General features: G+C 42.1%; 2 protein-coding genes and 1 long non-coding RNA gene across 6 annotated transcripts in view; 1 reads left to right on the forward strand and 2 right to left on the reverse strand.

Annotated features, from left to right (window-relative positions):
- The window catches only part of flrt1b (fibronectin leucine rich transmembrane protein 1b), a 34,450-nt gene extending 26,015 nt beyond the window's left edge, over positions 1-8,435 (forward strand). For all 3 annotated transcript variants that reach the window (XM_018660233.2, XM_018660231.2, XM_018660232.2), the window contains exon 3: positions 2,606-8,435. In XM_018660233.2, coding sequence (XP_018515749.1) covers positions 2,621-4,819 — 2,199 coding nt within the window. In that variant the 5' untranslated portion in view covers positions 2,606-2,620 and the 3' untranslated portion in view covers positions 4,820-8,435. The remainder of the gene's footprint in view (positions 1-2,605) is intronic.
- The window catches only part of macrod1 (mono-ADP ribosylhydrolase 1), a 104,985-nt gene that overhangs the window by 77,749 nt on the left and 2,513 nt on the right, over positions 1-24,723 (reverse strand). The window lies entirely within an intron of this gene.
- LOC127142713 (uncharacterized) lies at positions 3-24,721 on the reverse strand. The gene is made up of 2 exons (XR_007813683.1): positions 22,021-24,721; positions 3-271 (listed from the first exon to the last, which is right to left on the reverse strand). It is a non-coding gene; the product is annotated as an uncharacterized LOC127142713 (long non-coding RNA).

The following is a 24,723-nucleotide window of genomic DNA, read 5'->3' on the forward strand; positions in this document are numbered from 1 at the left end:
GCTCTGTGTTCCAACAAAGCCTTTTATTTCAGAACATGATTGAAATGTTGCGGGGGGGGGGGGGGGGCGACAACGCCACAAAGGGAGGAAGGCGAATGCGGAGGCGAGAAAACTGAGGCCGAGAGGGAGTGAGAAAGAGAGGTGGGGAGGGGGGTCTGCTGCATCTAAATGAAAAGAGAAACTCATGTGCAGGAGAGGAGAGGAGGTCTGGGAAGGAGGAACGACCCAGAGCTGATTGATCCCATCTCAGTGTGCAGGAATCAACAGACGACTGGAGAGGAAACAATAAAAGAGGATTAGAAAAGAGTTAGAGACAGGGGAGGAGAGGAGGAGGATGACTGCACGGACACTTCTGTAAACAAACCTGAGAGTGGATATAATGAAAGATTATGACGGGGGAGGAGGTGATGGTGGGCGGATGGGGGAGGTAAATGGTGTGAAAGATAAAAAGGCAGAGCGGGAGAGGGAGCGACAGTTGGAAAGAGTGAGAGAACGAGCCAGGGAGGAGAGAAGACTGAAAATCTAAGGATCATTAAGAGGACGTGTCGATGGGAAACCTTGGCATGTAGGCAAAAACACACAAAGGTTTGAGCCAAGAGGATATTTATGAAAGGGAAGCAGGGATAGTGTGGCACAGAAGCATATGCTAGTTGGTATTCATGGAGCATCCCAATATGGTTTCAGCTCCTACCTTGACACTCCCTCTAGTGTGCATGTGTTCCTCCCCTTTACTTTTTCTGTCTCTGAAATACCAGTAACACTATTGGAAATGGCCCGATTTAAGCAAAAAATACCATTAAGGAAAAATAGTCTGAGTCCATGCCAAATTGAGTGGCACAAACTCTTTTCCACCTCTACATATCAAATACTTCCTGTATCACACTGAGACAGGAGCTGGTTGTTGTAGATACAGATCTCTTTTCATACACACACGCACACACACACACACACAATGTACACAATGCACACATAAGCATGTACAGGTACACAAAGCGTAGCTATTTTTATACACCGTTACAGAAAAAACAACACCCAACCGATCTTTGGAATCATTCTTCTTTTTGCAGCAAACTCAGCTGATACTGACTTGAGTCTTCACTGCCAGGAACTCATTTCCCCTCTCCTCCTCTGACTGACTGTCCAACTCTCCATCTGTCTCCTCGCCCCCATCCCTCCCTCTCTCCTCCCCCCTCCCTCCCTCCCTCCGTCTCTTCTATTGTTGCCATCTCTTGTTTGCTTTGCATGGATTTTGACTGCAGCCAAGGGGCAATTTTGCATCTAGCACTGAGTTCACATACAAACACACACACACACACACGCATGTATGTACAGAAGGGGAGGAAAAAAAATCCTTGCCTTTAGAGGATTTGTTTATCAAATGTGCTGTCAAATCATGTCAGCCGTTTCATGTCAGGGCACACTTTCCAGCCTCAGGCTACCCAAAAGAAAGGATTCAGACAAGAGTGTGCCACAATGTAATTTCCACAACTTTCACCACTGTATATTATTCATATTCTATAAATAGTGCTCTGTGAATGTGAGTGCGCAGAGATCATTTTATCTGAATTGTAAATTTATGTTATTGATGTTGGTGTCAGGGATTCGCTAGGAGACAAGTCATAAAACATAGACCGAGGAACGTATTAATGTTGCAGAAAAATGCCTCTCTGTAAAACATCTCGCTAAAACATTTCTGGGGATTCCAGGACCACTTTCGTGAATAATTTATAGAAATTTCACGAACAATAACAACCAAGAGAAAACATGCATTATACATGTCAGGTTATACTGAGGCTCTGTTCTGTACGAGAGCTCCGTATGTTTACTTATTTGTGTGTGCATTTCTCTGTGTGTGTTTTGGTCATAACCTCAAACAGACGCCTTGTGTTTGTGAATATACAGTCAGTAACCTGTGAGTGTCTGCTTCTCTATTTCTCTACTCACATGTATTTTCTTTAGAATTTAATTTGAGGGTTAGAGAAAGTACAGTCACAACGAGTTTAATACTTATGTTGTCTTCAAACCTATCAACAGCACTGTGGGCAATTAATCTGATTTCCTTCTCCCCGATCTCGCCTCCATTTTAGTTTCATGTCACTCACTCCATTTCAGTTAATCTCCCCAGAAAAATTTCTTCCTCACTTATTTTCACTCCCTGCGACTGTCACTGTCCAATTTTCTCCATCTCTGTTGTCCCTGTGCTTTCACGGATTCTTGTAATCTTTCTTGCCCATTCACCCCACCCCTCATCGCGCTCTCTGCCTCTGTCCATTTGTCTTCTGCATGGTTGCTCTGACCCATATAATAGTGGACAGGGCCTCTAAATTATGTCTGACTTTTCAATCCTCAAATCTTCCCCACTATAGAGATAAGAATAACTTAACTTTTAGCAGTTAGAAAATGCAGCACTTTATTCAAGTAGTTTAAAGGAGAGAGGTTAACTCTGTGGTTTGTCCTGCATTACATTTATCTAAAACTTGCTGACAACTCTCTCTGCTTTCTCCTTTGAATGTAATGAGTTACTACTCCTTTGATTTTAGAATCAGTAAATTACAGCCTTTGTACTCATTTTAATCCAGTTTCCCATTTCTTCACTTTCTTTCAGGGGCTGTGAACCAACATGGCAGCTGAGAGTCTTGCAGAGCTCCGTGATTGGCTCTTTCTGCTCCTCCTGTGCCTCACCTTATTGGCTGAGGTGCTGGAGCTGGCGGCAGCGGCAATTGCCATGGAGACCGGCGAGGGAGATGAGGGCATTGTTTGTCCCTCAGTGTGCCGCTGTGATGAGGGTTTTGTCTACTGCAATGACCGTGGCCTCAGCATAATTCCTCCGCTACCATTAACAGCTGCCATCCTCTACTTGCAGAGCAACCGGCTTAGTAACGCTGGGCTGCCGCCGTCACTGGAACGCAGCACTTCCATACGAGTGATTTACCTGTATGCCAACCAGTTGGATGAATTCCCTATACACCTGCCGCCTTCGTTACGAGAGCTCCATTTGCAGGATAATAATATACGAACGTTACCGCGGTCAGCTCTGGCCAAATTACCGTTACTAGAACGTTTACACCTGGATGATAACTCTATATCAACAGTTAGCATCCAGGAGAGAGCTTTTTCTGGGACTCCACGGCTTCGACTGCTGTTTCTGTCTCGGAACCACCTGTCAAGCATCCCCGCGGGCTTGCCAGCTTCCTTGGAAGAGTTGCGACTGGACGACAATAGAATCAGCACCATCCCCACACATGCCTTCAGGGGGCTCTCCTCACTGCGACGCTTGGTCCTGGATGGGAACCTGTTGGCCAACACACGCATTGCAGATGACACCTTTTCCCGTCTCTCCAACCTGACTGAGCTGTCACTGGTCAGGAATGCCCTGCAGTCACCACCTGTCAACCTGCCTTCAGCTCACCTGGTGCGACTCCATCTCCAAGACAACGGAATGACCCACATACCAAGGGGGGCGCTGGATGGGATGCGGCGGCTACAGAGGCTGGACCTGTCAGGGAACAATCTGACCAGTCTCCCCCGAGGACTTTTGAAGGACACAGAGAGCCTGGAGATGCTACTGCTGCGAGGAAACCCCTGGTACTGCGGCTGCAACCTTCGCTGGCTCCACGCCTGGCTGCACGGCCGGGGGGCAGCAGTGACAGTCAGAGGTCTGACTTGTCAGGGGCCTGAGCCTGTAAGGGGCCAGACCCTGAGAGACCTAACCTCCCTGATGGAGCAATGCGAAGGCCCACCTGCCGGTCCCAGTACTGGAGTTGGGGTGAACACAGCAGAAAAAGATGGAGGTGGTGAAGATGGTCTTGGAGGGGGGCAAGCAGTGGCTTCAGTCCCCCATGGCAGCACCACCACTACCTCTCTGTTGGTCCCCACACAAGGTTCCCTCTTTACACTGCGAGCCAAGCGGCCAGGCCTAGTTATGCCTCTGCCTCCCAGTGAAGGGGGACAGGTATCTGGAGAGGCCTTAGAGCTGACTGTAAAACCGCTCTCCTCAGACAGTGTGCTGGTCAGCTGGCTTTGCCCACAGCCGGCACCCTCCTTCCGCTTGTCGTGGCTGAGGTTGGGCAGCAGTGCAGCTCTTGGTTCAATAACAGAAACTCTGGTTCCTGGAGAGAGGAGACAGTACCTCCTCACCCAGCTCACCCCACGCTCACATTACCTCATCTGCCTGCTGCCACTACGACAGGAGCCCTCCTTTGGGGGTTCCAGCATGGGTTCATCTCGAGCTGGCAGCATGGACACGGACAGTAAAGACTCGGCCCCAGCCTGTGCTCAGATAGAGACTGGAGAGGCTCTGATCAGCTCAGGAGGGGAGGGGTCAGATAAAGATGGACAGGACTCAGAGCTAACAGCCCTGCCATTGGCTGGGATCATAGGGGGTGCCACAGCATTGGTAAGCCTGCTGTTAATATTTGGCATCTTCTGCTGGTATGGACAGAGAGCAGGTTACATGTCCGGGGACTCAGGCTCATACAGCAGGGGCCGGGGTGGAAAACATTATGATGACTATGTAGAGTCAGGCACCAAGAAAGACACTTCCATCTTAGAGATCAGGGCCCCTCCTGCAGGTTTTCAGATGACAGCTATGGCCCATCAGCCCCTGCAGCCAAAGCTGGAGGATGTCACCTACATCCACACCATTTTCCCCTCCTCCTCCTCTTCCTCCCAAGCTAACGGGACCTACCGGAGCAGCCACGGAGCTGGCAGCCTCAACGGCACCATCCTCAGCCAAACCAGCCACCACCATGTCACTTATGGTACCAACCGTGGCTACAGAGAGGGTGGCATCCCCGACATAGATTATGCCTACACGTGATGATACAGGGACACACTCCCTGAGCCATGAAATGCCAGGCGCCATTTCTAGGGATGGCGACCCTTGGCTGGTGGCCATTTTGTCCTTGGTTTCCAAAGTACCCTCTGTGCCTCTGCTGGTTCAATTCTGATTGGTTTGCTAAGTAGAAAAGACTGATTTCAGCTATGTTGATTGGACATTGCTATTGAGTGACAGAAGTAACAGTCCTACTATACTCTGCTACTGTATTCTACATTATACAGTAAGCCCTTCTTTCAGCGCTACTTATAGTTATAAATGGTTACGTTTTCTCTTTTGGATATCTCAGTGTCTTTCAAACCTACTGTTCTTCTCAGCTCATAATACACAGTAACTTATTTGAGGTTGATATACTAGGCTTAGCTGATTTAGCAGGAGATATATTTATAATATGAGGAAAAGGCACTTGATGTGTATAGAGATAGCTCTTGTATCTTCCTACCAACTGTAAGCTCTGTGCTGTATAGATAAAAGGGATGACAGAGGGAGAAATCAATGGCTGTTATAACCCACAGATGACAATGCATCATGGTTGACATGAAAAGATGTGTTCCTAGCCCCCTCCTTTCCTCTGGTTTACTCCCCTGCTTTTTAATTTTTCCTCCTTTCCGCCTCTTTTTTTTTTTTTTTTTTTGGCTGAGGCTCTTTCCTTTTATTTCTCTCATGTCTTTTGTGGTGCCGTGAGCAGAGGACGACTTTGTTCTCGCCAAGGGAGCTGACAGCAGTGATAACAGTTCTGACAGAGACGGGAGACACAAACCACAGCATGGGGAGACTAATGAGAGGGAGAGAGAGAGAGAGAGTGGGGGGTGATGGATAGATGGATGGATGGAGTGGGAGAACATAAAAGAAGACAAGGGGAGAAAGAGAGGGGCGCTGTTTCTGGGCATAGAGACACTGAGAGAGGTGTGTTGGCTTAAGACAGAGAGCAGGGACAGAAAAGGAGAGAAAAAATGAAGATAAGTGAAAAAAGGGCGTGTGACAAATTTAGTGGCAGGAGGCAAAAAAGCAGACAAAAGGAAAAGAAGATGGGGGATCGAGAGGAGTGCGGGTGGGGTAAAGAAAAGGGGTGACAACTGGAGTAATGTAACATCATCATCCAAAAAATGGCTGAAGTTACCCACAGTGTATCCACGAGTGCACTCAGCAAATAACTGAGTGATAACAGGCTGCACATTTCCCTCAAGGACTGATGTTTTCAATTGCCTGTGATCATTACAAGTCAAAGACTCATTAAAGAGTATTTCTTTAGGTAACATGAATCTTCATCAAAACAAAAACCTCTTCACACGCCACTTAACATGATTTCAGAGGACAAGAGGCATGACGAGACAATCAAAGAACAACATAAAAAAAGTTAAAAGATTACCAAAACCACATGACAAATGACTAGCTCGAGAAGAATGGCTATTAAAAACCTCCCACTCAGATTTTAGGAAAGGTACTGCATGTACCCAGTCTCTATTGTGGTCTGGTCTCATTATTAAATTACCATTGTAAATGAGAGAGAAGCCTAATCATATACCTTATAATAGTAACCCATTATCTTCTAGAGGCTGGTTAAAATGTTTTAAATGAAAATGGAAATTTCAACTTTTTTAGCAGCTAATAATCTTTTGGTGGAAGTCAGAGCTTTTTTTTTTTGCTAAAATTCATCACAATCAATCTTTTCAATATTATTAAAAAACCTGTGTTTACTTGTATTTAAGGGAAAAAACACAAGAAGGTATGTACATTGTATATTTGAATAGACAGGAATGTGCGCAGTAAATTAAACACCTGACAAATTATAGTACTTCATCACATGGATGTAAAAATCATATGAAACTCCAGTGCTACCATAAAGTAGCTGTGCACGTTCATTTGTAACACAATGGCCTTATAAAATCAGAAATATTAAAGTGAGAGCTTCAACTGTATAAACGGTACAGCCAAATATCTCATAGCTGACAAATTTGTAGAGCTGAACTGATTAGTCGGTTAAATGAACAGAGCAGAAATTTAATCTGCAATAATTTTAATAATTGAACATCATTTGTAAGCAAAAATGCTAAATATTAGCTTCTAATTTGGACTAATTGCTGCTTTTCTTAATCTAATGTCATAGGAAACAGAATTTTTCTTTGACTGTTAGGATGAAAAAAAAAACAATTCAAGGACATTACCCAGAGCAGGAAATTCAGATATTTAAATTGTGAAATTTTTATAAACCAAATGATTCAATTCAATAAATTAAAAAACAGTGGCAAGTTAATCAATAATTAAAATAATTAGCTGTAGGCTCACATAATTGGACTGTCTCATGGTATCCCATCATAAAAGAGGGTATTTGACATTTCTATGTTGAAGTCAAACTAAAATCTAAAATGAAATTTCAGACTTGATCTGATGCATTCTGGGAGATAAAGTCAATTAGCTGACTCTGGTCGCCCAGTTTTATATGACCCTAGCACAGCAGAGACACAGTTCTGTTAACAGGGATCACAGCCTGACCGCTACACTGTGCTGCTCAACACAAACACACAAACCAACAACACAGCACCTGCTTTCTGACTGCCTCTCACTGACCCCACTAATATACTTTAAGGGGAGAAGAACTTCAAAAGGGGAAAAAACTAACAAACAGCCAGAGATTAAAAGAGGAAGAGGCGAGGGAAGACAGAGGAAAAATAAAGAGTGAGGCTGCAGAGGGGAGAAGGGGGAGGCGTGATTTAGATAGAGCCTGTAAGTGTTGAAACCCATTCTTACTTTGAGTAGCTCTCTTTCTCTTTTCCAGCCTGTGTTACTGTGCACCAGTAATGTTGGAAGAGCTCCAGTGTGAGTTTTTAGTTTTTTATGTCTGCATTTGTTTTTGGTTTTCTTTTTTAAAGAGCACTGAAGCTTTCATTCTGTGTAGAAATCCTTTTCCTTTAAAAACGTCACCCTCAGATGTGATAATGAAAACACTCTTATGTATAAACATAAAAATGGGTGCAGAACGCTATTCCATTTATTGGTCTGTCGTCTTTTTTTCTACGCAGATGAATAAAGACTTCGAAAAGGAAAAGCAGTTTTGTGACTTCTGTTTGTGTGTGTGTGTGTGTGTGTGTGTGTGTGTGTGTGTGTGTGTGTGTGTCTGTGTGGGGGTTCATTAAATCAGAAACAAAAGGCTGGAGATATCAAATGCACTGGGATGTCTTAAAAATAATAAAAATCAATGGGAAGCTCAGATTATTAATATGATTTATGACGAGACGGAGCGGACCTCGTTAAATCACACACACTGGATGAATACATCAGCTGCCACACGCTTCGATTCAGTTTGGAAGAAATCTGCCAGCCGAGAGCAGACGCGTGTATTTTCATCCCTGAGAAGTTTTGCATGTTCGTTAGTGTGTGGTTTGTTGGGTGCATTTCGTATGGACGTGTTTATTCTCCGCGCTTCTGTGTTTGGGTGAAGACATGCCTCTCATTCTAAGTGAGTGCTAATGCTTGTGTAAGCATGGATCAATATAACGAACTGGGGGAGTGTATAAGTGTCCATCTTGGAGTAACTGCCTGTGATGGGTGTTTGTGAAGGAAGGAGAAATATACTGTATGTAGATAAAAGTGGTTTGTTGTGCAACATCTGACAGAGAAATAAGACTTCATATGAATACAAAAGGATCCATGCTTGTGTTTGTGTGCACTAGTGTAAACTGTAAATGTGATGCAGTCGTACCTCCATGTCTGTGCTCTTAACAACAAAACCCAGAGTTCACATCAGTCATTATGGAGGCCTTTTGCTGTCACAGTCCATTATCTAGCCTCTAGCCCTGCAGCTTAATTATTCTAACTCACATAACAACCAACAAAAAGATGTACACTCGGAGACCCATGCGCATATCTGCTGACTCTGAATTATATTTTTGCTCTGTAACAAATGGGAGAAAAGTGGATGTTTCAGATATGTTTCCAACCAAGTTACATCTACTAGTGCATCATCTATCCAAAATGTAAATATTGTACTCTGGAAAAAATGATCAAAACATGTTCAAGACAGAAACACACTGTCGTCAGTGTCTTCACCTCGTTTTTTAATTCAGTGCATTTGTCTGAGCTCAACTCACCGGTCAGCTGCGTTATGAACTCCACGCTCTGTAGTTCTTCACCACAGTGCTGTCAAGAATGATGTAAAGCTGCATCGCATGGTAAAGTGCCCTCCAGCGTTTGCATGCATTTTAAGCTCCTTAAGCGAAAGGTCAATGTATTCCTATAAATGCATGCATTTGGGGAAATGTATGTATGCATGCATATATACACATTTCCCCAGCTACTCACAATCAACAGAATATATTTCAGCACCACAATGTTTTCTCACTGTGTGTTGGGATACGAATCTTCCCATGAATTTCAGGTATTCACTGAAGGCAAGCTAAAAAAAAATCAGACAGCACTACTGGACCCGGTCGCAAGGTCACATTTCTTTTCAGAGGCAGATTGAACTCACAGCAGTCAAGGGCACGGCAGAGAAAGACATAAACAGATGCAATATGGAACATGGGAGCTCAGGGACTGACACGCCTGGAAGTGCACAGGTACATAAACTTCAACACACACACAAGCAGCCAAAAGGTTTAAACACACATGCACAAACAAAGCACTGCTAAAGTTGAAATAATACTCCATAAATTACAGATGTACAAACCTCTAACCCCCGATCTTCACTTCAGCTGTAAATCCAACTTAAGACAAACATATACATGAATATTAAATTCATTTTAAAGTCTTTGTTGTTTGACACACACCTGTGCACCTTTTGAGTGACAGGGGACTTGTGATCCCAAAGGACCATGACAGAGCTGGATAACAAACACGTTTTCTCCTCGCACAGACACACTGTGAGGAACCAGTGGAAATACCTCAGAGGTATGAAGTGATACAACAACAACAACAAAACATTAAGCCATGGTGGTCTGGGTTCCTTTGTAGCGATGGATGGAGAGGACGTCACTGGAATAAACAAGGCAGAGAGCAAACTAAGGCAGCCTCTGGGGGATTATAACAACACCAACTGTATGAATTAGGCTGTCTATCAGAGAGAGAGCCACTTTGGTGCCACTGCAAGATGCCTCAAGGGAGAGAAAGAAAGGGAGAAAGAAAGGAAAAATAAAACCCTCCACAAGAACTTCTGCCAAAACTACACTGAAGGCATGTACAAAAAGATAACTAAATTACCCTTGTACTGCAATTGTCCTCTATTCAATTCCCCACCCTTGTGTGTTTTATCTTTTAATTTAGCTTAATTATGAGCCTGTATACCGCTGGATCTTTGCAACCTTGCTGTTAGGAAAAAGAGCATCTGAATTGAAGACAATTAGAGGCATTTATAACCTTAAGTAGTCTTTGTGCCGTTTCCCTCATTATCTGTCCTCAACTCACATGAGGTGAATAATTGATGGATTCCCTTTCTTCTCATGATGAACCATCAGGCATTCGGTTTCATCTACTGCCGACACAAGCAAACTGTGAAGCTCTGAAGGCTGAGGAGCCTTTGGGCGCGAGGCTGCTGCTGGATGTGGTCTTCCAGAGCTCTCAGCCTTCACTCATGGTCGGCTTACTGCCCACCTCTCCGGGGCTACACTCTGGACTGCGATGGAGACCTCGGCACTTGTAGTTATGGCAACTTGTGATTTCTCTGGAGTACTCTCAGCCTCTCTACAGCACAGGCAGACACATCGCAGCCAAAAAATAAATGAATTCCAGGAGCACGGTAAATTATTCATTAGTTAGTTGAAAATACCACAGAATGGATTCTGATCATACCAGAGGTCCAGCACACACAATGTGTTGCTGGACATTTCATTCATTTAAAAAGGTAACAGCCTGGTTCAAGGCTGAAAAAATAGAAATGCAAAAATATCAACAAATGTTGAGCAAAACATAAGGATCACAACATTAATGCATTCACTAGTCGATGGACAGATAATTCACCTGCAACTATTTTGATAATCAATTAATCATCTCCTTCAATCTTTAAGCAAAAATGCCAAACATCCTCTGCATCCAGGTGGATCGGACACATTTTGTTCTGTCACATATGAGAATATACTGAATACTGGATTATTGGTCGGATAAAATGCAAAACTAGCTGAATAAGTCACGTTGTGCTCTAGGCTCTCTTTTGTAGACAAAACAATTAATCAAGAAAATTGACTGAAGATTAATTGATAATGAAAATAATTGTTATCTGCAGCTGTAGTCCATGTTTTGAGTCCAGCCTAGAGACTTTGGATGTATGTTATTTCTTGCCATATCCCTGCTGTGAACCCGGTAATAAAGGCATAAAATACTCAAAAATACTAAAACTAACAAACACAATCTGTTGGCCAATAAGAGATTATTGGAGACATTTTATATCTGCATGTATGTCGGCCAAGAAATAACAAAGAAAGAAACTGCAGTAGAAATTTGTGCATCAATCAAGACAAATCTAGGTCAATCATATTTAAAAACTAATTTAAGAGATCCTTATCAAAGGATTTTGTGTATAGGTGTTGATGTAAGTTGTAAAAAGTGTAAAAGCTTAGCCAATATAACAAATAATAATAACTCAAATATCAGTATTGCCCCCACCACCCTTCTCTTTCCTGACATTTTTATAAATTTCTGTCAGTAAAATATACAAGTATTATAAGAATACTTGAATTATGAGTATCATCATATAAATCTACTCTTTGCACTCTTACAACAAAGTGCAGGCTGTAGTAAACATTTGCAAGAGCAGCAAATGTGTATTAGCTCCATAGCTCAAAATAGTCCTCAACAAAGCACAGTGTACTCCTGTTTGAGTAAACTCTTAAAACTACAGCGCCCAGCTGTTTTAGAAAATGATTTAACCCCTTTAAAAAAATATATATATATATATATATATATATATATATATATGAGACCCATTTTAAAGATCTATGTGTTCAGTAAGAAACGGGCTTGAGGATTTTCTGATATGACAATTTTCCTTTAAATGTGCAACCCTTGTTGATCACATGCACACTGAACCATCAGGAGTACCTTTTCTATTACACTCAATTTAACATTTCAGTGAAATCTTGAGACTCTTTCACCATACAAAAAATAATGTGCAGAGATAACATGCACACACAGATAACAGGCTCATGCACATGTACATGTACATGTACACATGTACAGACCACAAACCCACAAATCCTTGTTAATCTTGCAGAAGACACAGGGAGCACAGGGTGTAATAAATCTTTTGACTGCTTGACATTACTGTGATCGAAATATCCTTTGTATATCACTACATCAAAATGTCATTGACATTTATTTTATTGAATACAAACCTATAGTTGGCTTTCAGTTTATTTGATACACATCAGGACAAAGAAAATATTTTTAGGGCAGAGTATTTTTAATCCCTGGAATTTACCTAAGAAACGTCCATGTTCCTCATGCACTGAAATCAGATGTAGTATGTCTTGAAATCTTAAAAAACTAAACGTTATGATTGCAATAATTACAATAAAATGGCACAAGTTGAACAGATTCCTGCATAAGCTCAGTGAACTGTATAACAGCTGAGATTAAATAAGGTAAATCAATGACAGTAAAATGCTCTATGTATTATAGGTTCAGTCTCTCTCCTCTGAGCTTTCCTCGTCATTACAAACTGCACAGAATTTGAAACACTCACTACCTTGACTTTTTGATCTGTGAAAGCTCACTCTACGCAAATAAAACCACCACCTCATCTTCCACTCTCAGCGAACATCATCTACTGTACAAGCTGATGCACTGGCTGATGAACTTGTCTGTCAGTCCAGCTCTAACCAGGGGTGTCCATTCCACCCGTGGACGACGGCAACAACAGGATAAGTGGATCATTAGCACCTATAAATACTCTTGTCATTTCCTAAGCTCTGATAATGCGGTGGGGCCGACAGCATGCGCATCCAACAACGCCTGATAGATAATTACAAGATTGTAATTGTATGCAGTGTGTGCTGTGTGTACTCCCTGTACTCTCTGCGTGCCCATGTGTGTGATTAAGTGACAAAAGCGTCATCTGTGATGAGGACATGTGAGCAGACAATGAGGGCCCCTTGTATTTGCGGGTGTGAAGGGGGACGGGGACTCAGGGTTAGTTTAAAGCCCATTTTGGAGGTTACGGTGAAACATCCTTTGTACTCTGTTCGCTAAGCTATGATTACAAAGATGAGAGAAAATGGAGGCTTATTGTCAGGCTGTATTATACTTTATTATTCAAATAACGCTGCCTACAATGAGGATAATCTTCCCCCAATGTGCTTTTAATTTCCATATCTAATTTTTTCTCATTCCGTTTTGTGTCTCAGTTCTAAGTCAAATTTATTTGCGCAGCTGGTTCAGTGTGAAACTGGGCTGAATTCAAATGTCAAAAGTCTAAATGAAAAACATTGATCATCAAAGGTTGATAAACTCATTTAAAAAGCCATTTATCAGGTGATTGCAGTCATACTTAATGTGTGAGTTTTTTTGTTTCTTTTTTTCCCAGGAACTGCTCAAGTATTCGACCTGAGCAGCCAAGGAGACAAGGACTTTGGATGCACAGCCAAAGCCTTGATGCTAAGCTGATTACTTGTCTGGCACTAAAACCAATATTTGAAAAAAAAGGGCAGGCGGCACACTATTATTGTCATAAAGAACTGGGAATGATTATAGCTTTACTAAGGAGTGCATTAAGTGAGACAGCACAGAAAATTGAACTCTGCCCTACACAAGGAAAGACATACACGTTTGACAGCTGGCTGCTTTACAATCTGCACATTGTGACACTGGCAGAACCTCTGAGGACTTGCTCTGTACAACATCAATAGACCTGGTCACATTTGGTCAGCCATTTTGAATGTGAAGTGGCATCAGAATCCGTCAAACAAAGCTCTTGTCAAATCAGCTAGAAGCATCTGAAAATCCCTGATTTCCACACTCTTACTCTTACGGCATGGACCGGCCCCAGCTTACATCGACGCTCTCCTCAGATCACTGGGAGTTACTTGTTCCACGTTCTCGGAGTCTCTTCCATCGTCACTCCCAAAAGCGTACACACTCCATTTGTGTTCATTTATTTATTGCGTCGAGACAACAAAGAAATGCAAAAGACACGGGGGCCAGATTTACTAAGCCTGTCGTGCCAGTTTTTCCAGGCACAGATGTGATTCACTCTGCTCAAAACACATGCGCTGTATTTCTCAAAAAGACGCTGCAGGCTGGAAGTCGTATGTCACTTGTGCAAGTGTTGGCAAGCTGTGCGTGTCCCCTCTTTGCATAGGCATTTATGAAGGAGCATCACGTAAATAACAGGAGGACACATGTTAACAGAGGTTTATTATGTTTTCTGCTGGATTTACTGTGGTCATGCGACTGTCAGTTTCGCAGGGAAAATTCACGGCCTTTTAAGACTAGGTATAAACAGAGCAAAGATTGGATTTACATGACATACAACTAACTAACTAAAAAAGGATCATTAGAAAGAAAAATGAAGCAAATAAGCTGTACTACCAATGAAAACAATTTATGCTAACTTTAACACGAATAGTGGTTGGATAGTTGTGGTCTGGTTTCATCAAACTTGAATTTGAATGTGCTTCTTGCCTGCTCATGTATTAAAAATTAGATATATGATAAAGATTGTGATATCATAATTTTATAAGGAATATTTTGAGTGATGGTAACAGTTTTTCTCAGGTGGAGTTGAATCATAGCTGAAGTAAATGCTTTGTAATCCAGATCCTTTTGCTATTACTTTCTGAGCTTTTTTTCTGCTTAGAAATCCCACTGCTGAAATGCCCTTATGAGCTCTTCTTCTCCTGCAGTGTGCGTCTCTGAGGTCAGTTCCAGACACAGTTCAGGAGCTGGAATTGAAATATGTGGTGGACATTTGTACGACGCCATTTTCTTAATAAATCTGGCTTAGTAAGTTCTTGGACAGAGATCAGGCAGGTGGTGGGATGAAGCCATGAAGAGGCTACGACGGCAGGAATCCCATTAAGAACAGGTACACACACTTTTGCTTTTAGACGTGGTCAGGTGACATGTTGCACAACCTAGTTTGTTTGAAGCATGCTGAACCCTTAAACCCTCGGTCATTCTTTTGAATTTCTCCTTTGGTGCATCAGTTTTGATGCTGGAGATCTTTGACTTTACAACAGAAAGAGAAAACTAGCTAACTCCTTTGATGGCTTCTCCTTCAGCCCAGGTACTGTCCGAAGATCATCTCCAAGCCCAACTTTGCACAACAAACCAACGCATTTGAATGCAGCACTTGCCCTGGTGACAGAAGCTCTGATGGGCCAAGTGCTGATGATCAAGCTGACTCCTTCTTCTCCTTTACTCCCCCATTCACTCCATCTCTTTCCATCTCCCACATCGGCCCAATCAGACTAATGAGGCTCGCACTTCCTCCATCCCTTCCTGCTCGCTAAAGTGGCGATTGATTGGAGGGGTGGGAAAGCTTTTAACAAGGGAGGGGTGGGAGAGAAATAATTAGCACGAATGAGCTTTTCTGCAAACTCCTTCAGTTTGGCTTTTCTTTTTCCGTTTATTTACTGACCCAGACAACATTAGGGATTAACTCTCCGAGGGTATGTTAACTTCTCAGTGTCAGGGTGTAAATCAATCTGAAGCTGTAAACTGAGGCCAGTTTGTCTAATGCCAGTGGCTCATTCCTCTCAGGTCACAGCCCCGCGATGATGTCTAAATGGGGGAGAGAGAAAGATGTGGGAGGGAGGGAGAGGAACAAAACTCTGGAGATGTACAAACCAGCAGTGAAGCTTTTCTTCCATCTTCCCACTCAAATTGAGACACAAACTGGACGTTGGAGCATCCCGCGGAAACTCGGGGCACTGAACCTTGAAAGCTCAAAATTTTCAGTACACAGTGATCGTTAACTTCGCTGCCCAAATGACCAGTAAAGTGGTCTTTCTGACAGTTGTACCGTAATTAACTCGGACAGATCTGGACTGGAAAAACTAGAGCAGCAGCACTGTCTAAACTCATGCTGCAGCCTATTCAGGGGGCCACTGCAGCCTCCAAACTCCGCCCGTGGCAAAGACACAGATACAAGATGACAGAGTGGACATAACAACACTACTTTCGCTCTGTGATGAAAAGTATGAGATAGAAGCGTCTAGATTTACGCTAGGAAAAGATGAGGGTCAGCAGTGTGCATATAAGCAAACCTTAGGAAAGTAGAGAACCTAGAAAAAACTAGCAGAAATCTACAACTGAACATAAAACAAGATGTGAGTCACAAACACAGTTTAAAAGCTACTTTTCAGTGAATTTGAAGCATTTAAACTGATTTCTCACAGTGGTAGGGCTCAAATCATCCTCAAGTGTAAAAGATATCAAACACGCCTACAGCCTCTCATTTATTTAACCATCAAGTACAAGCTGCTTCAAGAGGGCGTGTTGGAGTAATTTCCTATTCATTTGATATATATTTTTAAATCATAAGGAAGATTTATTGAAGATCCTTGAACAAATACAGAGAAAAGTATAGCTTAAGCATTAGCCCTTTCCAGAAGCAATATTACTATACATGGGCCATTATAATTACAGCAACTGTGTCTCCTTAGTTGACAGACTACTAAAATTAAAGATCTAATTTTAATTTTTAATTTCACACTAACAGGTCTGTAAAGAAATTTTTAAACTTTGAATATACACAGCTTCCAAAGTCTAGTCTTCACCGTGAGAAGAAAAGTATATACGACAGAACATTTGTTATTGAGATTGTAGCAGCTGTGTTAACATAGTTAATCCAGTAAATGAAAGGTCCACAGATGTGTTTGTCACTGCTCTCTGTGACTATGAATCAAAGATGACACCCAGCAGTTCTGCACTAATGCTTAAATCCATCCTGAGGCATTTTCAAACTTGAAAAATTTGGACTCTACCAAATGGATAACATGTGTGACTTAAGGGTGTTAAGTGTGTATTAGTCAAATAATTTTTATTCAATGACCAAACGATAACTGCTGGTTCCAAGCTCTGAAATGTGAAGGTTTTTTTTTTTTTTTTTTTTTTGTTTATCGTTTTGCTTAGTTTTGTTTTTTTGTTTGGTATTAAGCCTTGACAGTAAGGCTTTGTTTGGCTGTTTGAACTGATCATAGTGAAAATTAATTAAGCACCATTTACTTAAATAGCCCACTAAAGTACAGTTTTGAGGTAATTAATTTGGGTCTTAACTTTTAATGTTGCTTTCTACTTTTACTCCATTACATTTCAGAGGTAATGTTTTTTTCACATATTAATTTGTAATTAGTTATTACTTACTTAGAAGATAATACTATTACATACAAAAAGTATAATTAACAAAAAAAAAATACTACTGCTCTTTTACTTAACATGGAGAATTTTTACTGTGTGGTATTGCTACATGCTACTTGATCTCAGTACTTTTTTCACCGCTGCTGAACATTCAATAACAGACCTTGTTTTGGACACAGCAAACTTTGTTTTAACAGAGCGTGGCTGCCTCGGAGTCGTACTCCAGTCCACTGCCAACATGTGATGGTCATTTTTCACTATTTTCTGACATTTTATCAATTCAACAAGTCATCAATTAATCAACAAGGCACTTAGTGGATTAATTGATAATGAAAATAGCTGTTATTTGCAGCCCTACAATAAGCTAATGAAAATGTTACCAATTTGAGAATGGTCTAATTCAGCACTAAAAACAGCTGCTCCATTCAACAAAACAAACACTAAATATTCACCAGCACAGTAAAATGTGATTCTGTAAACTTTTCAGTATTTTCTGTGGTACACCATATATACATGACTCTGACTTTGACCCTGCATATCACTATCTCTGCTTACTGTTGACCTCACTGATTAAAATCCATACAGATCAGACTTACTCAGATGGATTTTCCCTTCATATTCTTTTATTGGCTTTCACACAGCAAATCCTCTTTCCACTGAAAAAAAACAGGTTAACGTCTCCATTTGGCAAATACTCTGCTTGATGCTCAACGCAGTGATTTTGTCCTGGTTTAGTAGCTGGTGGAGTGAAGGGGTGGTCATGGCAAGGCAAAGTTTTGACAGTGCATCATATTTACTCTGAAACTGAAGCAACATCAGCAATGCCAATTTGCCTCTGTAAGTGCTTGTGTGTACTGACAGTTGACGGGCATATTGTGAGAATGTGTCCATTAGCACTGCTTCACAAAACACAAAGTCAGCGCAGCGGGGATACTGCTATAGGAACTAGAGCTAAGGAAGTACAGTTACTACGGCAGGGAGAGGGAGTGCAGTTCATGAGGGATCTGTGACCTGTTCTACTTCATAACAGCAGCAGAGGAACTGATTTCATGTTTGAGCAAACAAAAATACATTTTTACTGAAGGTGAAAGGTAGGCTGAGAGGAGGAAGATCATTTTAATTTAAGCACCCCTAATGCATTAAAAACACACATACATAAATACACTCAGGCCAATTTTATAGTATCTGTTTTGGGGCTTTCTTAGAGCACAAACACATGTAAAGTATTTGTCTGTGATAGAAAACTTGGTGTGACATTTTGCATCTTGTAATATGAGCCTGTCCTAAAAGGAACTGACAAGAGCTCTAGGGTAGATGTATTGTAACTGCAGCAAAGGGAGAGATAGAGAGCACACAGTGTGGAGCCTGTGGGACCTCAGCAGCACGACAAGTCTCTGTGCTGGGCTTTCCATCACCTCCTCAGACCCCTGGTACTACCAGGGCAGATCACAACAACCTGCGTCCCCTGATTAAAACCTTAGACGAGTGACTTGCAGACAAAGTGACAGTCATCTAAGGACAAAATTTTGCCTTGAAAATATTAATTCCTCAAGCAGAAAAAAAAGAATACTGCAGCTGGCTACAACTTCATTATCCTCTAATAACTGCTACATGATGTACATACTTAAAACAGACTATCAACAGCTTAAGCACTGGAGACTGGAGTAGATACTGTGGCATTCAAAGTAGATCTGAGAAAAAAATCACTTAATCCTTGGCCTGATGCTGGAAAATCCCTTATAAAGTGGTTAAGCATGCAAAGATTCCTGCTGTATGTCGCCCATTACTCGAGTCAAATGAGGAAAATGCAGCTCAGGTGAAATCTGAAGAATAATTTTAGCTGCTCTGAAGCAATTTAGAACAACAAGTCAGGCCTGACAATCTTCCATACACAGTCTTGCAGCGTGGCGAAAGCAGGGATGTCTGCCAGGCTGATTTTGGCGCTAAGCACAGCGCTAAGCCCCATTGACAAAGCCAGCTAAGAATCAGTGAAGCCTTGCAGAAGGAGTGTGACGCCGTGCCACTGTAGGGTAATGCTCTTGTAAGGGGCTCTACCTGCAGAGCCGAGGGTTCGCCGATTTTATCCTCTTGAAATCACCAAACAGGATCACTGAGCACATCCCTCTCACACGTTTCCTCCAGCTGTTCTAGTCGACATCCTGCTGCCTGTCTGAGTCCGGTCACCCGTGCCTTCCCGAGACCCCAGTCCCTTCATCCTCCATAACCCCCAAAGCCCCACAACCTGCCCCACTACAGCAATCGGCCTTCACTGGAATCAATAAAAGATGCTCCACCGCTGGCGCTGGGCTGAATTTATATTGCACCCGATGGAAGCATCCAAGCTCAAAAAACAATGATGTTAAATTATTGAGGAGTACCCCATGCATCCATCCTCATATAGCGCATTGTAATAATGAAAAATTAAGTTGATATCGGAGGGTTACTGCTACACTGATGTATCCGATTCATGATGAGGCATATTTCTTTGTGTCAGATCAGTTTATCTTTATATTTTACACAAAGTGCGATAATATCAAAGTTCTGATGATCAGACTCTCCCACAGTGCTGTATGGTGAAGGCATGTCACTTTAAATGAAAGAGGGACCATCTCCACTGACGTCATAGAAAAAAATCAGGACAGCAACTAACAATTTTGCAATGCTAATTAATCTGTCAATTATTTTCTTGATTAAATATTTAATCATTTCGTCTCTGAAATGTTGAACAATAGTGAAAACAATGTCATTCACAGTTTCTTAGAGTCCACAATGACGGCTTCAGTTTGTTTGTTTTGTTGAAACAACAGTCCAGAAGTGAAAGACATTCAAGTGACTTAAATATGACAAAGAAAATTAGTAGATAATCACATTTAGAAACGCAGAACCAGAGAATGAATGACAAATATTTCAAATAGTTGCAGGTTAAGAATAAATATATCATCAATCCTCCGGAGAAAAAGCGGATGTACTGTTCCACACAGCAAGCACCATATTCATAATGAGTTTGGCTGTCATTTTGGCTGTCATCTGCATCTAAGATTGATCACGAGTCAAGCTTGATTTGTACTGCCTGATACTGTCATCTGACTTTGAGCTGAGTCTGCTTCTGACCTTTGTATCGACCCACCCATCCAAACTTTTATTATTATTATTCCGGATGAGTCGAGCTTCAGGCTTTGATCAGCGCCTCGGGTTAACTCTGTGAATATCACTCAGCTTTTCGAGTCTGCTGTTAGTCATAAAAGACTTGTTTGTGCTTGCAGTCTCTCAGCAGAAACGCTCGTCCTTCTGACCCACCGTGTTCCTTTTTTGAAGACCTACACCACATTGATGTCGCGCTGACGGTAACCTGACATATTTTGCAAACTTTGCAGGTGAGACGACTTTCTGACCTTTTCCCCTCCCTGTCTGTCAACTTACTGTCCTTGCTATCCATCTCCTCGTCCATCCATCAGAGCTTTCTCTCTAGTTTTCTTATCTGCGAGGAAGTTACAGTATACTCTATAGACGCGCTCTCTCTCTCTCATCCTGTCTGTCACCTGCGGGCAAAGAAAACTATTGGCTCTAATCTTGTATCTCTCAGCTGTTGCCACAGTGAGTGGGTTTCCAGTGCCAACCAACAGATTTATCTCTGACCTGCAGAAGAAAACCTGGGAGACCCTATCTCATGCACACACATACACACACGATAGGACACCTGCACACAAAACACACACAAACATACACCATTCATGCACCACCCCGCCAGACACACACACATTCACAGAGCCAGGATTATTATGCGTGCTGTCTGTTTCTGGCACAAGCAGGTGCAGCTGTGCACCAGGTGTACATATGCAGACGTACATGTATGTGATCTTGTCAATACATCTAAACACATGTGCAAAGGTGAGACACACACACATAGGCTTCTATAAACACACACACGCACACGCACACACATACACTCTCAGCAAGCAAAAATTGTGACTATGACAAGTGGTTCAGTTCTAAAGACTGAGATAGGACCAGAATATTCTTTATCACTTGACGGTGCATGGCTTAATTTTAGGGACAGTTTTTTATAGTCTAGCCTGAAAGATTTATCAGCCTACTCTGCCGCTGCATTTACTCTCACACACGGAGTTAGCTCCACCGAAAAAAAGGGCATTACACAAAAATACTGAGAGGAGTTATCAGTCTAATTTTAAATCTTTTTCAATTAAATTTCAATTCTATGCGGAGAAAAAGGTAGGCCAAAATAAATGGCATTTAATGTCAAACACGATAAACACTACGGCGGCTGAGAGTAAGTGCTGGAATGGAAATGAGGAATAAAACTTTTGTGAGTGAAAATGCAGCTCAGTAGAGCTAAGCAAATTTGCATTTAATCAATTTGAAAAAAGGTTTTAATGCAAAGTTAGTTGCCGAGACATCGTATCCCCACACAGACACACACAGACTCGAGCACACACATGCACACACTCCAAGAACTCATCACTCCAACGACATTTCATTGTGCAATCCATCTTAATCAGCTAGCCCATCAGAGACAATATATCCTCCCCTCCATCTCTCTCTCCTTCTCCGGACGGAGTGATTGAGGGGTGTAAAGAGGAGGATGTTTCTGCCCACCCCCCCTCCGCCCCCCTCCCATACCTCCCCCTCTCCTCACCAGGACGGCTCTTAAGTGCTTGTGGGTTTTTATGTTTGTAGTGTTTTATAGGAGTGGGCAGGAGCCAGGGGCTGTAAAAGTGTGGAAGGAAGGAGGGAGGACAGGGTGGCAAGGGGGTGGGGGTGGAGGTGGAGGAGGAGGAGGAGGAGGAGTGGAGAGTTACTGTAAATCCAATCTTTATTGAGAGCAACACAAATGACAAAACAGCGCCGCCCCAGCCTCCCTGCAACGCCCTGCTTACCTGATCAATGAGTTCTGGCTGAGGAAAGAAGAGAAGGAAGGAGAGGAAGGAACAGGATGGAGCAGCAGGTAACCACCACCTGTTAATTCACAAGTCTCCGCTGCTTCCGTATCTACATGTATCTGCACATATGAGTGTGTGTATGTGTCTTTGTATGCGTCTGTGAGTGTGCTTTTGTGTAACTGCAGTCAATTGCGCACCACCAGCCAGGCCAGAAAGCCCCCCACCCCCCCAACCTGCCTACTAGTCTGCCAGTATAGCGTATAATTGGCCACAGTTGGCTTCAATTGAATGTTTGCTGCCTTAGGGGCTAAATGATGCTTCAAGGCCTTTCAGAGCAGCCAGAAAAAAATCTGCAACACTCCCATCCACATGTCAAAAACCACAGGTTCTACTCTGACTGCTCTGCAACGCTGGAGCTTTGCTGTTAGATCTGCAACAGGAGAATAAGTTTGCAAATAATTTTCTAAACGAGCATAACTAACCACATATCTTATAACTGTTCTCTTGTCCCTCGATGTGTGCTTGCTGCTCTCTCGTATTTTAACATCATATCTCTTTAAGTGCGACCGACATCTCTCGAAGCCTCTTAGTCAGTCAGTAAGTTCAGTTAGTCACCGAATGAAAAGGTCAGCCGCTTAGTCAACAAAATGACCACAGAGACAGTCAGCTGGCCAGCCAATCAGTCAGACAGAAAAGGATGATCCGACTCTGCTGCCCAAAACTCCTTTGTGGGTACCCTGTACCTGCTTGTTGCCATGGCAATGCAGTCCGAGATTTAAATACTAGCCTGTGTCCTCCTCTCCCTGCCTCTCTTTTATCTTCTTCTTTTCACTCCTCCAGACTCTCCCCTCGCTTTTTGTCAGCCGGTGTGCTGCCGACTCCCTCTCTCTCTCGCTCTCTCACTCTCCGTCCCCCAGTCATGTTTCCTATGGCGCTGTTGTGTTTTTCAGTCTCCCTCCCTCACCTTGCCTCGTCCTCTCTGCTAAATGACACTTTACTAGCTGTTTCCTCTTGTTAATTCCATGCTACTTTGCATCGTGCGACTCTGTAAAAGCTCTTGTAAAACACACAAACATCCTAAGACAAAGTCGCCTCTACAGCCAAACAGAGACAAATTACAATTACTTAGTGCATAAAGACACATAATTACTTAAACATTTGTAGGCAGATGCCATGCCTGAATGCTTGCAAGCACACACACACACAAGCAGTAATGCCATAAATGAGAGTCAACGATCAACATATTCACTGGATGCTGGCACAGTGTACACCTGCTGACAGTCAGCTGCCAGTGGAAATCTATCATTTTCTGCTAAAGCCTCATCATCAAGCATCATTTAGGCGTGCTGGCCTGCCTCGCTCTCCCCTGATGCAGCATCTGTGCCAAGACACCGATTAAATTTCCCCCAAATGCCCAAACAGCCTTGTGGGAAAAGGTCTTAAGTGAATGAAGTGGCTTCTGGCTCCATCTAATGGTCAACAGAAACACACTAATCAAACTTGTAGCTGCAGGAAATCAACAACAAATGGGAGGAAGCGAGTGATTTGAGAAAGATATCACTGAAATTTTTAAGATTATCTGACTCCTTGAGTCAAGATGTATTAGACTAATACTGTCTTTTCCTTGCCATTTTCTTGATAACACATTTGATACAGGTTTGTCATTATTATTTACCTCAGTTATGAAATTACAGTTTGTCTGATTTATTATTTAACTAGTCAATATTTCTTTGCTTTGTCAATAGAAAGCCAAAAATAATAACAATACAACATTAGTAAATAATAAAAACAGGGAGCCATCCATTTGACAAAAAAATTAACATACATCAACAGGGACAATAAATCCCTGTTATAGTTGTTGACAATACCCATTGGCTCCAGCCTCTGTTTTGCTGTTTTTCTGTGTTTTACATTATTTAAAATTATATAAATAAAATAAAAATAAAACAAATAAAACTATGATTGTTCACTGACACCTGACCAAAGAACACCAGCAGATATCACTAGATACAGATAAAGATCTAGATGCAGTTCGTGTGCACCTTTAAAAGTCACGTCAATTTAACTCTGGTCATCGTATACTGTTCCATTTCAAAGGAGTCTGTCCATAATCTTTTTAGCACTGGGATTTCACATAAACAGTAGCTCTGATTCTGTGCTGCTCTCCTTCCTTTGATATTTCCAGGGAGTCAGTCAGCAATCCTTCAGATTCTCCAGCGTTCTGCTCTTTTATTTCTCTGTACTGTTTGTACACAAGCTTAAAGGAAACTTCACCGTATGTTGGTAACCATATAAGAGCCTGTAGCTGTCCCTCCCACACACTGAGAAAACATCATACCCATAATCACAGCACAAACCGCCCTCACAGGTGTTTTGTGCTAAATTTATGTGCAGTACATGCACATCACTGCACAAACGGACTGGAGGCTGCACTCAGCTTAGCACCAAGCTTTTAAAACCTTAATCCTTTCTCATATTTCCAACTGGAAGGCTTTCTTCTTCAAATTGTTCTTATGCATGTGCTTCTTTTCTTCCCTGCTGAATACTATTACTTTTGTTGCAAATTAAAGAAAATTTAATATTATTATGTTTTATGTCATTTCATTCTATTTTATTGTGTGTGAAAATAGATCATTAGTGACCTTGTTGGAACACTAACCCACACAACTAAACTAAAAACACACTTACTTGCATATACAC

The sequence above is a fragment of the Lates calcarifer genome, linkage group LG8 (genome assembly GCF_001640805.2).
Source record: "Lates calcarifer isolate ASB-BC8 linkage group LG8, TLL_Latcal_v3, whole genome shotgun sequence".
In the NCBI taxonomy this organism is placed as follows: domain Eukaryota; kingdom Metazoa; phylum Chordata; class Actinopteri; family Centropomidae; genus Lates; species Lates calcarifer.